Raw genomic sequence first — 11,801 nt, forward strand, 5'->3', positions numbered from 1 at the left:
TAAATGATTTATTAAAAATTGATGTTGAAACTCAGGGCATCCCTTTGCTCAGGTTTTTGGTTCTGTTGCTCTCCTTGTGGTGTTCCTGTTCTCTCCAGGTGTTACTATTTCCCACTTCTTTCATAAGATTCCCTGCACTCTACCCAAAGTTAGGCCATAAGTCTCAGCATCTGCTTTGATACCCTGCAGGCTAGAGCCTTTCAGAGGTCCTCTGTGTCAGGCTCCTGTTCTGTTCCCTGATTTCTCCTTCTTCTGATGTCCATCCTCTTTGCCTTTCTGAATGGGGATTGAGCATTTTAGACAGAGTCCTCCTTCTTGATTATTTACTTTAGGTGTACAGATTTTAGGTCTTTTCTGAGAATGATACTCCAACAAGGACCATTCATGGAGATAACCTAGGACGGCTGCACAGATGTAGCCCATAGCAGTAAAGGTCCAAGTGGGTTCCATAGTAATGAGAACAGGGACTATCTCTGACATGAACTGATTGGCCTACTCTTTGATCACCTCCCCCTGAGAGGGGAGCAGCCTTACCAGGACACAGAGGAAGACAATGAAGCCACTCTTGATGAGACCTGATAGACTAGGATCAGAAGGAAGGGGAGGAAGACCTCCCCTATCATGGGACTGGGGGAGGGGCATAGGTGGAGAATGGGGAGGGAGGGAGGAAGGGTTTGGGAGGGGAGGAGAGAGGGAGCTACAAGGGGGATACAAAGTGAATAAATTGTAATTAATAAAAATTAAAATAAAAAATGAAAAAAGGAAACTCAGGACATATATCCCTTACCTCTCATTTCTTAGTTTTTGAAATCATGTTTTCTAGATCTTTCCCCAAATAATTAAATTTATTATAGTCTTTTTTAATTTAGACAATGATGTCAATTACACACACACACACACACACTCACATATACTGAATAGTATCCATTGATATCTCACTATCATTTTCCACTTTTTACATGAAACATTTGTGTATGTGCTTTTTTATAATGCCCACATGCCAAATATAGTGGCAAATGCCTAGAATAAGACATGTAACTATGACATTACCCTCACAGTAAAATATCTAGCACATGGACACACAGTAATATTTGCTAAATTGAATAGAATTGAGGGACATAAAGATGAAATAAACTGAGTAAATGAGGGCCTTTTTAATTTTATCTGTCATAAAACACAACACTAGGGACGGGAGTTATTACCCCAAATTTCTCATTGCTGATTTGATGTGAATATGATCCTTTATGCTTTTCTATTTTGTAAAAAATAAATAAATAAATAACTCAAAACGAATTGCAGAAATTTCCTTGCTAGTTAACATGTCAAATTCTTATAGTATCACTAATTTTATCAGTTATATTGTATTTGTACCTTACATAAAGTCCTATGATATCTGTTTTGTATACTATAGTATAAGGCTCAATTATTCATTAAATTGTCATCAAAGCCTTTATCCAATATGTACTTATTTTTCAACAAAATTTACACACATGATCAAAATGCTCTTTTAAATAGAGAGATTTCTTTGATTAAAAAATTAAGATAATAATATCTTACCTCTCCAAACCACTTTTTGATATTTTTTTACTGCTTTTATCTCCAAAGCCTGGAAGACTGATAGCTCTGCACACAAATATGCCCACTCTTTTCTGTCTTGCATCCAGTTCTCTCGTTTTCAGATACCCTTCTCTCCTCCTGTATCTACTTGCCCAAGGTTTTCCTTTTAGATACTGTAAGACATAATTTTTGGGAGGGACCCAGAATAGAAATCACTGCCAGTCTGAGGTGTTCTAGAAGTTTCTGGGTTTAAGATAAGTCTTCTTTCCATGACATCCATGAAATAGGCCACTTTAGTAGGCAGAGCACCTTAAAATTGTGTTTTCTTATTGGCATTCCACAACTATAACACAAGTTTGTATGATAATCTGTCTCCTTGACTGTTAAGTTCTTGTTATTTAGGCAAAGAAAATATATGTAAAATGAGAAAATGAATGTTTTTCATTAGTGCAGTGTTCTTACTTTGTACATTACTAGGTATCAATGAAGTTCGTTTACTTTGTGTGATGGCCTTAAAGGAAGACAATAAAAGAACAACTGAGATGGCTCAACAGATGGAGGAGCCTGCTGCCAAGTCTCACAACCTGAGTCTGATCCCTGGAACTAACTGTTCTAAGTTGTCCTCTAACCTCCACCCACGAGTGCACCATGGCCTCACTAAAACCAAATTAAATAAATGTAAAGAAAAATATTTTAAGTTTAAAAGTTCATTATAGAAACAAAAGTAGTAATTTAAGAACTATTGCACATAAATAAGTGACTTTGGAAAATTATTAAAGATTGTGCATTTGTGCGTATTCTATCTGAAAATTTACACTCTATTTTCTTTTCCAAAACTAAAGTACCTGAAAAATAAGACGATAGATCTCCAGTGTACAGTAATTAGAAATGAATTTAATTATTTTTTATGCTTTCTTGCATCACTGCCAGCTCTCTTGTCATATCTATCCACTACGTGTATGCAAACACTCCATGGAATGAGGAGTATGTAAGTCAGCAGTAGGGGTATTTGGTAACAGTAGATTGCTTTACCTTGTATACTCAAACACAGCTTAGAGTGAAAACAGTCGCAGGTATCTGTGTTTCACGTCTCCATGACCCGAGGCCGTCTTATGGAGCTGAAGAACACCCCCTTTTTACTGCTACGTTTTGATTACATTTTCTCTTTTCTGCCAAAGGTCAATATTTTGAAATTTGTCTTCCAGGAGAATTGCTTGATTTCTCCTCTTATACTTGTCAATTTAGGCATCCTCTAGCAGTGTAAAATCAGAATCTGTGTGAGACTTCTTACAGCCATCAAGTCAACTTTATACACTGGTTTTAATACATCTTTGACTGATATTTTACAGTACAATCAAGCCTGCTATTTTCTAAAACACTGGTCCAGCATCCAAAACACTAGGGATTGGGTTTTTTTTTTTTTCTAATGTACCAGTTTTCTTCAGGATTGTTTAAAACGTATCGAGTGTGTATGTGTGGTGTGTGTGTGTGTGGGTGTGTGTGTTTGTGCTTGCCCACACGCGTGAGTGTATGTCTTAGTTTTGAAATCTTCTTGATAAAAGTGTATCTGTCAGGAAAAAAATGATAGCTTTAAAATGTTTTATACTTAGGAATCAAATAATTCAAAAAATAATGTAAGTTATTTTAGCCCCCAGCTGAAATTGCTGTATTGGTTTTATATTTCCCAGTTCAAATTAATGAACACTACCCTCCATAATGTAGGATGTATTTGGCAGGACAGAGCCCAGAGCCATCCTTCATCATTAAATTAGGCAAAGAGAGCTCACTGGTTCTCAAACTGTTAAATGGATATTAGGGCTTTTAATGAATGGAACAGTTATCTTTGTGCCAGCTTAACCAACAACATTGACACGATTAGCATACATTTTGGCAACTGTTCTAGTGCAAGGTCTTAGGAAAAAGAAGCTTTTATGTTTAAGCTTAATTTACTTTAGCTTTTCCTGCTATTTCTGTTTTTAATGTAAGCAAAGTGTGTAAAGGAAATCCTACAACAACTCATTTATAAATACATTTTTATTAAAGTCATTGAATTTTCCCATTCAGGAAATGAAGTTCAGTAGGCACCCCCCTCCCCAACACACGAACCATGTTCAAATTTTCAAATGAATAGAATGTTTATTTTTCCCTTTATAAAGATGGTAAAGGTCATGGAGCTTGTGGAGTACTTACATTTTATTAATGTTACTATATTTATTTTATGTAATTTCTCCTTTTATAAAAGAAAGTAAGTAAAACACAACTGGAAAAGGATGTGTCCCTCCTTTGTTAGGTAAGAGTTGTGAGTGAATGAACAGTTTATGGGCTTAAATGATCTTACAAGTCCCTTAGTTCAAGTGCCCATCATACAAAAGAAACTTTCATGAAAATATATTGATTTTTGTCTCAAACTCTGCTGCCTTACATACCTATTTATCCAGATTATCAAACTGAATAAAACAAGAATAAGTAATTAATTCAAATCTAATAATTTCTGTATTTGTGTTTCAGTTTTTGTTTCTTTATGATGTGTTTTTACCTTAAATATTGCAAGCTACAACATGAGGGAAAAGCTATATTAATATTAAATCTATTAGTTAATAGTAATAGAGACATGCATGGGTGCAAGTTTCTATGAGAACTTAAACATACAAGCAAATTCTCTTCTGTATATCTCTATAATTGTACACACCCTTAATAATCTGCCCAATATTTAATTAGGTCATGGATTAGTTTAATATAAACTTTAGCATAGCAGAATACTACAGTTTCTCACACTTAATTCTAAAAATAAACAGACACCAATAGCAGGCACTTCAGTGAAAGAAAAAGCCCATGTTCAAATATAAAATGGTAAAAATAATCACAAAATTATGAAAATATATACTTTTAATTTGCAGACATATAAACAGTTTTGGTATGGTACAGACACATGATGATGATAAGTAAAGTGACCCATTTTGAAGGTAACAAATTTCTTCTTTACACAAATAGCTTTGCTGTAGTAATTACATAAAATAAAATTTCCATATCATGCAAAAAACGAAAAGTTAGAAATCACTGATAAATCAGTTTTATTTATTGCAAAAAAGCCAGTAAAAACTAAATTATCAAAGGAATCTGCAGATGGGCTTACAAATAAAATTTTGACTATTTCAGAACTAATGAAAGGGGCCAGAACAGTAGCCAAAGTCGTAAACATCTACAAAAAGCATAACTTTCACATAAAATGCCCAACCAAAACCACCAATAGTGTATACTAGCTTTCAGAGAATTTCACTTTGAATGCAACTTTTATTTTTGTCATGTGGTGCATGAACAAAAGCATACTCAACCTAACATATAACCCAAGAGCAAATTGCTGCAGACAAGTTGAGAATGCACTAAGACATCAGAAACGCCAAGCAGGCAAGAAGATTGAGACACTGTTGTGCATCTTGCTTTTATACTGAGTACAATGTCTACGTATTTTTCATGTAAGGAAGAATCAACAGCTGATGCCCACCTCCTGTAATTCTAGTAAGTGTAGTAGTCAGGCAAACAGGCAGAGTTGCAAAAAGTATTGCACTCCTCAGCAGGTTTGATTTGATGCTTGCCCCAAATGAATTACACTTCTTTCTGAATGCCTTCTCTTTCAAACTATAATTGATGTACCTATGAGGTAATACATTTTCTGTTAACAAGCGGATATTTTTTCTTTCTTCTCATATATTTAAGTAAGGAAATTCAATTTACTTCAATTTTACATTTAATGTTAAAAACAATATATTTAAAATATACTCTCTCAATAATTTCATGTACAACAACTATCATGTACAATACCACAGTTCCCTGCAAGGGGAAGCTGGTGCCCTCTTGTGGTGAAAAGACATTTTAGGACAACAAAAATGTACTTTTCTTACCTTAGTCTTGAGTTTTGTCAGTCATCTGCTGGGTCTATGAGAGCTGCCAATTATGTCCAGCGTTTTATGTATATATATAAATAACAATAATATAGCTGTTAGTACTAATTTTCTTTTAAAAATTCTGTACACATTTTATAACCTCTGAATTTGAATTAAAAACCTGTAAACAGCTATTTATAATATATTACAAGTTATAAATTAGTGGTCCTTCAGTGGAACTATATCAGCACACCGTTGTTTGTGTGACAAAGACTATTCATGGCAGTTAAAATGTCATTCCACAATGAAACATCAAATATTAGAAATATCCACCGGTTTTCTCTCTCTCATACACAAGTCAATTTTTCCTTTCAGTGGAATTTGTACTTCCAAATTCTCATCTTCCCTGTGATGTTTTTTACCTTTCCGTAAGCAGATGTATATTCCCATCCCTGTGACTAGTGTGATGGAACCCAAGCTTATGACAGAAAGAGCTACCAATGTGGGCATGCAGGACAGAGATTCTACCTTCCTATGAGTTGGCTCTATTGAGATTTGTGGCTCTTTCTCTTCTATATTAATTTCTGGTTCTTTTCTTAAAAGGCTCTCAATGTAGCTCTCATTACTGACAGTGTCATTGACAAATAAGTTCACCATGACAGTGGAATGGAGAGGTTCGGGGTAGCCATGGTCACTCACTTTCACAAGTAAACGATGCAAACCATAATCTGTCTGCAGTAAGGCTTCTTCCAGAGTTATGTTGCCAGTTTTAGGGTCAATTCTGAAGGACTCGGGCCTGGGACCTCTTCTCCCTATGATACTATAAGCTATGACAGCATTCATGCCTGTGTCTTTGTCAACTGCGTAGACCTCTGTTACTGGTGAGCCAGGGAGAGTGGAAGGTAGGACCAACAAATAAGACATATTAGACTGAGGAAATAAAACAAGAGGAGGGTTATCATTGATGTCTAGAAGGAGAATTGTGATTTTTGTGGTAGAGGAAAGGGCAGGCTCGCCTCCATCAACAGCTTCCACCCACAAAGTGTAAGAGCTTTGCTGTTCTCTGTCTAAAGAGACTTTAGCTCTCAACATGCCCTTGCCTGTATCTATGACAAAAATGTCACTCTGGTTCATTACTGAGAGGGCTACCCATCCATTTCTCCCGGCATCGGCATCTGTTACACTAATGACTCCGATTTCACCATATCCTGGAAAGTTTTCTGGCACAAAAAAGCTGAAGTCCTTGTTGATGAACCTAGGACTGTTGTCATTTTTATCCAACACAGTGAGGGCCACTGTAGCCACGGATTCTCTGGGTGGCTTCCCACAGTCCACAGCTCTGACAGTGTACCTATACTTTTCTTTCTCTTCTCTGTCCAGCTGAGTCGAAACTGTCAGAATCCCCGTGACACTGTCTAAGGAAAAGTATGACGGAGCATCTGGTCCCAAGAAGTAGGAAACTTGGCCCCTCTCTCCACTGTCAGCATCTGTAGCATAGAGCTTCGTCAGAAAGGCATTGGGAGCATTGTTTTCTTCAATAGTCAGTTCTATCAAGGGTTGAGGGAAAACAGGAGCATTGTCATTGTCATCTAAAAGTTGCACTTTAATGATTCTCTTGACATGAAACCCCTCTGAGTTCCAGGCCACTACAGCTATTTCATAGAACTGCTGCAGTTCATAGTCCATAGGTTTTGTGGTCTCCAACAAATACTCATTGTTATAAGGCTTGTAGGGTGCTAGCCTGAATGGCCCTTCACCGTCCAAGTAGCAGTTAATCTTGGATTTGCCTTCTGGATCTCTTATGGTGAAAAATGCGATTGGAGTGTTAACAGGCTCCAGTTCTTTCAGATATACAACACCATCCATCTCATTTGCTATATAACGTGGGACGATTTCTGGGGGTCTGAAAACAACTTTGATAATGGACACAAGAACAGTGATCACTGCAGGAATACAGCCTGGTCCATTAGCAAGGATGGTGAGCTTATGTGTCTGCAGAACACTCCCACCAATGTTACTGGCAAGTTTAATGACTCCAGTAGTTTCATCCAAGTGGAATAAATCCTTGGATTCTTGTGGAACTTTCTGGCTGTAACTGTAGGTGATCTGTGCATTTGTCCCCAGGTCTCTATCCACAGCCTGAACGGCTGCAATCGGGGTGCCCGCTGTAGCGTTTCCATAAACAGTGACATTAATTTGTGAGTCCAGAAAGAGAGGACAGTTGTCGTTGATGTCACTTATGCCAATGGTGAGGGTGGCACTGCCCAGCAGTGGTGGAGACCCACCATCCTCGGCTATGATGATGCTCACATACTGGTCCTGGGTTTCTCTGTCCAAAGCACCCATGACAATCAAGTAGGGTGTGCGCTCCCCGTTCTCATTCTCCTCCACGTCCAGGGTAAACATGCCATGGTAGTCCAGTAAGCGATAGGTTTGCACCCCGTTAATGCCTACATCTGGGTCCACAGCAGGATGCTCTATAGCCAATCGGGTGTTCACAGGTGAATTTTCCGGGACCCAGACTGAGATTTCAGAAATTGGGAACTGCGGAGCATTGTCATTTATATCCCTGATGGCAATTTTCACCTTCACAAACCTAAAGTATTCCTGAGGCAGGACCAGCACATCCAGAAGCAAAAGGCAAGAGTCAGAGGAAGAAGAGGAGGCAATGGAAGTGCTGCCGCCCCAGGCAGCCCCTCCACCCCCATCGAGGCACAATGCTTCTCTGTCAATCTCCCGTGCAGAAGTGTGCAGCTCCCCGGAACGGTTGTCCAGGGTCACATACTGGCCACTCAGTCCACTGGAGGCCAAACTGAACGAGAGAGGGGGGCTCCCCTCAGCCGTAGTGTGCTCTGGATGCAGCAGCTGCGAGCTCTGCCTCCCAGAGGCCCGGGGCAGCAGCCTTAGGTCCTCCGCCAGACTGCCTATGAGCACCCCCGCAGGCAGTCCCTCGTTTAGGCTGTACAGAAGCTCGGTAGCTCGACTGTAACTCGCGAGGCAGTTGAAGGGTCCCACGAAGAGGAAAAGCAGAAAAACATGCTGGAGTGAAGTGAGGGGGGAAATGGTGAGTACACACTCCAGGAAGCAGAGATGGGAGCTAGGAAGTAGCGATCCCCGCCCGAAACAAAGCTCACTCTCACCCTTATTTCTACAAGCAAAACCCCTAATCTGAATGAAGTGTAAGTTCCACAGAGTAAGGTCTGCGGAACAAAGCTGCCTCGGAAACTTACTCCTGTCAATTCATATTCTATTCTCCCCACTCCTTACTCCTCACCCTCCCCTCCCCACTCCCCACCTTCTGATCGCTAGTCTTCTCTAGGTAACATTTAGAGTCCCTGGAAACACATAACAGAGTTAGACTGAGACTCAAAGGGCTGCGCAACGCGGCAGGAAACCCCCTTACATTATGGGGAAGAAAGAAAGGGGATGGTGGCAGAAAGCCCCGAGCAGCGCACGATTTACATCTCACTGAAATGATTCTGCCATGAAGGTCCCAGAACATCCGATGTGCTACACCCGTTTTCTATGCGGCCAATATAAACAACAGCATCAACAGTCACAGCAATAACAATAATCTGGAAAACTGAGCCATCCTCCCTACCTGCTACCCATTCCCTCTTAAATTGGGGAGAAAAATTATTTTTCATTTCATTCGTCCATCACATCAAATCAAATAATCTGGGTCTCTACCTCTCAGCATATGCTCTACCTCCTTCCAGTCGACGAGCTAGCAAAGTAAATGCGGAACACCAATATGCAAAAGCATTTGTGAGTTGCAGGAGGCAGACAGTTTCAAGCTGGCATTGGCCATAGGAATCAATCTTAACAGCCCCGAATATGAAGCGGATTGAGCGCACCCTTGGCCCTTCACCTCATGCAATATTTCTGATTCAGAAACTTCCTTTCTCGACCCGAGAGAACAAACTATTTGATAAAATATCATAGGCGCTGTATCCCAAACTCCTTTCCCTCCCCCTATCCTATCTTGAAGTTTGCATTATGGGAAAACGTTTGAAAACATCATCAAGGAGTAGTACAGCTAGCCAGCAACGCAACTTCTGGAGGACCCAAGGTTCCCGCATCCTTACCGGCAGGTTCCTGTGGCTTGTGCTGCTCCTGGGACGATGTAGATGCCCCATATCCAGGCACGGGTGCCAGGTCGCCGGGCGCAAGCTCACTGCCTGGACCAGCGAGCTGCGCGCTTTCCCTTGGCCGCGCATTCCCTAGGAGGCTGCAGTAAGAGCGCTCCAAAAGGGAGGGTGGCAGAGGACACTCCCTCTCCGTTCATGCAAATCACTAGGGAACTTCAGCCAATAGTCACTGGTCTGTCAATTAAGAACAGAAACTCGGATGGACAGAAAAGCCTAGGGCCAGAATGGGACATTTACAATGTCCACTCCTGGACGTGGTATGTCCATAGCCCACCACAGGAGCCTGAGTGAGGACTAGCTTTTCAAGCCTGCAAGGAGATGCCAGCAAGCCAGGCACCAGAGCGCGTGACAACCAGCCCTTCTGCCTCCTGCACCAGTTAAATCCTAAGTCTACAGGTTGTTAGCAAGAAAGGGAGACTTAAAATAAATAAACAACTACGCACTGGTATCTGAATGCACAGCCTTATTCCCCACAAACCCCTGTTTTGCCAACCAGTTTCCTCCAGGCATGTGGATCCAGCACTTCTTTGCACAGAGCAAGAAAAAACACTTTTCCCAAACAAGAGCAGTCTCAACTTCTTTATGCCAAGACAAGAGCCAGCAAAGCAAGATATGAAATCCATCAAGGGTCCTTGTGTTTTCATTTTGGTGATGGCAAGCCTGATAGTCTCCAGGGCTCAAGAGTCTCTGAATGCTTGCTTGAAGGTTTGATTTTAAAGGTAGTGGCAGTTTCTGGCTGAAAGACTACACGAAAGTGTGGGTGAGTGTGTGTGTGTGTGTGTGTGTGTGTGTGTGTGTGTGTGTGTGTGTATTGCAGTAATACCAACTATCATTCTGGAAAAGGAAAATTTAAAGGAGAGAGGGCAGTTACTGAAGCTTAAATAAAATAGTGGTTACTCTTCAAAAGATTCTGCTCACTCTGCTCTCCTAAATTTCTATTGGGGAAGTGCCCGTTTAGAAACAGGTTCTGGAGCAGGGTCCAAAATGCTTTGCTGTCTTTTGTGACTTTGTTATTACCTGTGATCTGTCATGAAATCAATGGGAGAGTCCAGTGAATTCAGTCTGTGAAACTGCTGGTTCTACAGGGTGCCATATAAATAGCAGCCAAGTCCATTCGGACCCTCTTCAAGTCTATATTCTCTTCACTAAATTTCCTCCTTACTGCACTAAACATAAAGTCTTGTCTGCTGAGTGACCAGGGACTGAGCCTAGACCAGAAAAATCTCTTCTTCTGACATCAAAAATAGCAATTCTCTGTTCTTTGCAAAGAAAAGCTAGTTTATTTTTTTTCTACCTTGTACTAACTAAAATAGAAATTGTTTGGCAAAGCTAATTGTTCAGCTTATGGCCATATTTTCTCCTCAGTTCCACTAATCCTAGAATCCAGAGTCTCAAACATTGACAGTGTACTACATCAGAACACCTGGTAGGTAACAACTTGTTATTATACAAACAAAACACTCTATGCTAGAAGTCTGACCTATAATATAAACATAGCTCTTTACAGTACAATGGGTGTGTAGAAGAAGCAACAAGCCTGCTTCATCTGGGCATGGTCTTCTAGGTAAAAGGCCATTGTGGAGCTGGTTAACAAACCACATTCTAGGGATGCATTTTTGGCTCTTCTTCCTTACCCCTCCATCTCCTAGTTCTGCCCAACAGCTGAACTTCAGTAAATATTTACTTTAGAGTCTGTAGTTAAGACATTACCAGATTCTAAAACTCAGTACTACATTCCATCCAAATTGTGTTTATATCTTAATGCAGTACCCTTAGCTTCTAAAAGTCAGAATCATTTTCCTAGAGTTAGACCACTTTCCATGGTCATAAAACCCACAAAACGTAATAATTTAATTTCTATATAGATAGAAAATGCATTGGACTGTGTGTGCTCACAAACCTCATAACCTCAACTTTTTAAGGTCTCTGACAGTCTCTGGCTGTCTCTCTGTTTCTCTTTCTGTGTGGGTGTGTGCTTGTTTCTTAGATTTTCTTTTGTTTACAATGTTGCATTGGAACTGCTTTTTATAAAGACAAACTAACTGGAGAACATCTTCTCTTCATGATGATTTTCAGAACTGCCTTTTCTTCTCTCCGGTGTGTCTCCCTTCTTTATTACAAATCTACAAATCTACATTTTAACGGTATCGCTACCATCCCATCACAGCAGACTCTTGCTCCTTTGAGCGTATTATCCAGCTGTCTCTATAGA

At 40.2% G+C, this 11,801-nt stretch overlaps 1 protein-coding gene across 1 annotated transcript; it reads right to left on the reverse strand.

The window, feature by feature from the left end:
• Nucleotides 1-4,457: 4,457 nt before the first annotated feature.
• Nucleotides 4,458-9,658, reverse strand: Pcdh20 (protocadherin 20). The gene is made up of 2 exons (XM_055609529.1): nt 9,527-9,658; nt 4,458-8,477 (listed from the first exon to the last, which is right to left on the reverse strand). Exons 1-2 carry the CDS (start codon nt 9,656-9,658, stop codon nt 5,751-5,753), a joined length of 2,859 nt encoding a protein of 952 aa, XP_055465504.1. The 3' UTR covers nt 4,458-5,750.
• Nucleotides 9,659-11,801: the final 2,143 nt, after the last annotated feature.

Source organism: Psammomys obesus, unplaced genomic scaffold (assembly GCF_907164565.1).
Source record: "Psammomys obesus unplaced genomic scaffold, mPsaObe1.curated_primary_1811, whole genome shotgun sequence".
NCBI lineage: Eukaryota > Metazoa > Chordata > Mammalia > Rodentia > Muridae > Psammomys > Psammomys obesus.

Coding starts and splice junctions, on each gene's coding strand:
- Pcdh20 (XM_055609529.1), bottom strand. CDS start 9,658: ATGCGCGGCCAAGGGAAAGCGCGCAGCTCGCTGGTCCAGGCAGTGAGC. Junction 8,478..9,526: donor CAAGCCACAGGAACCTGCCG/GTAAGGATGCGG, acceptor ACTTCACTCCAG/CATGTTTTTCTGCTTTTCCT.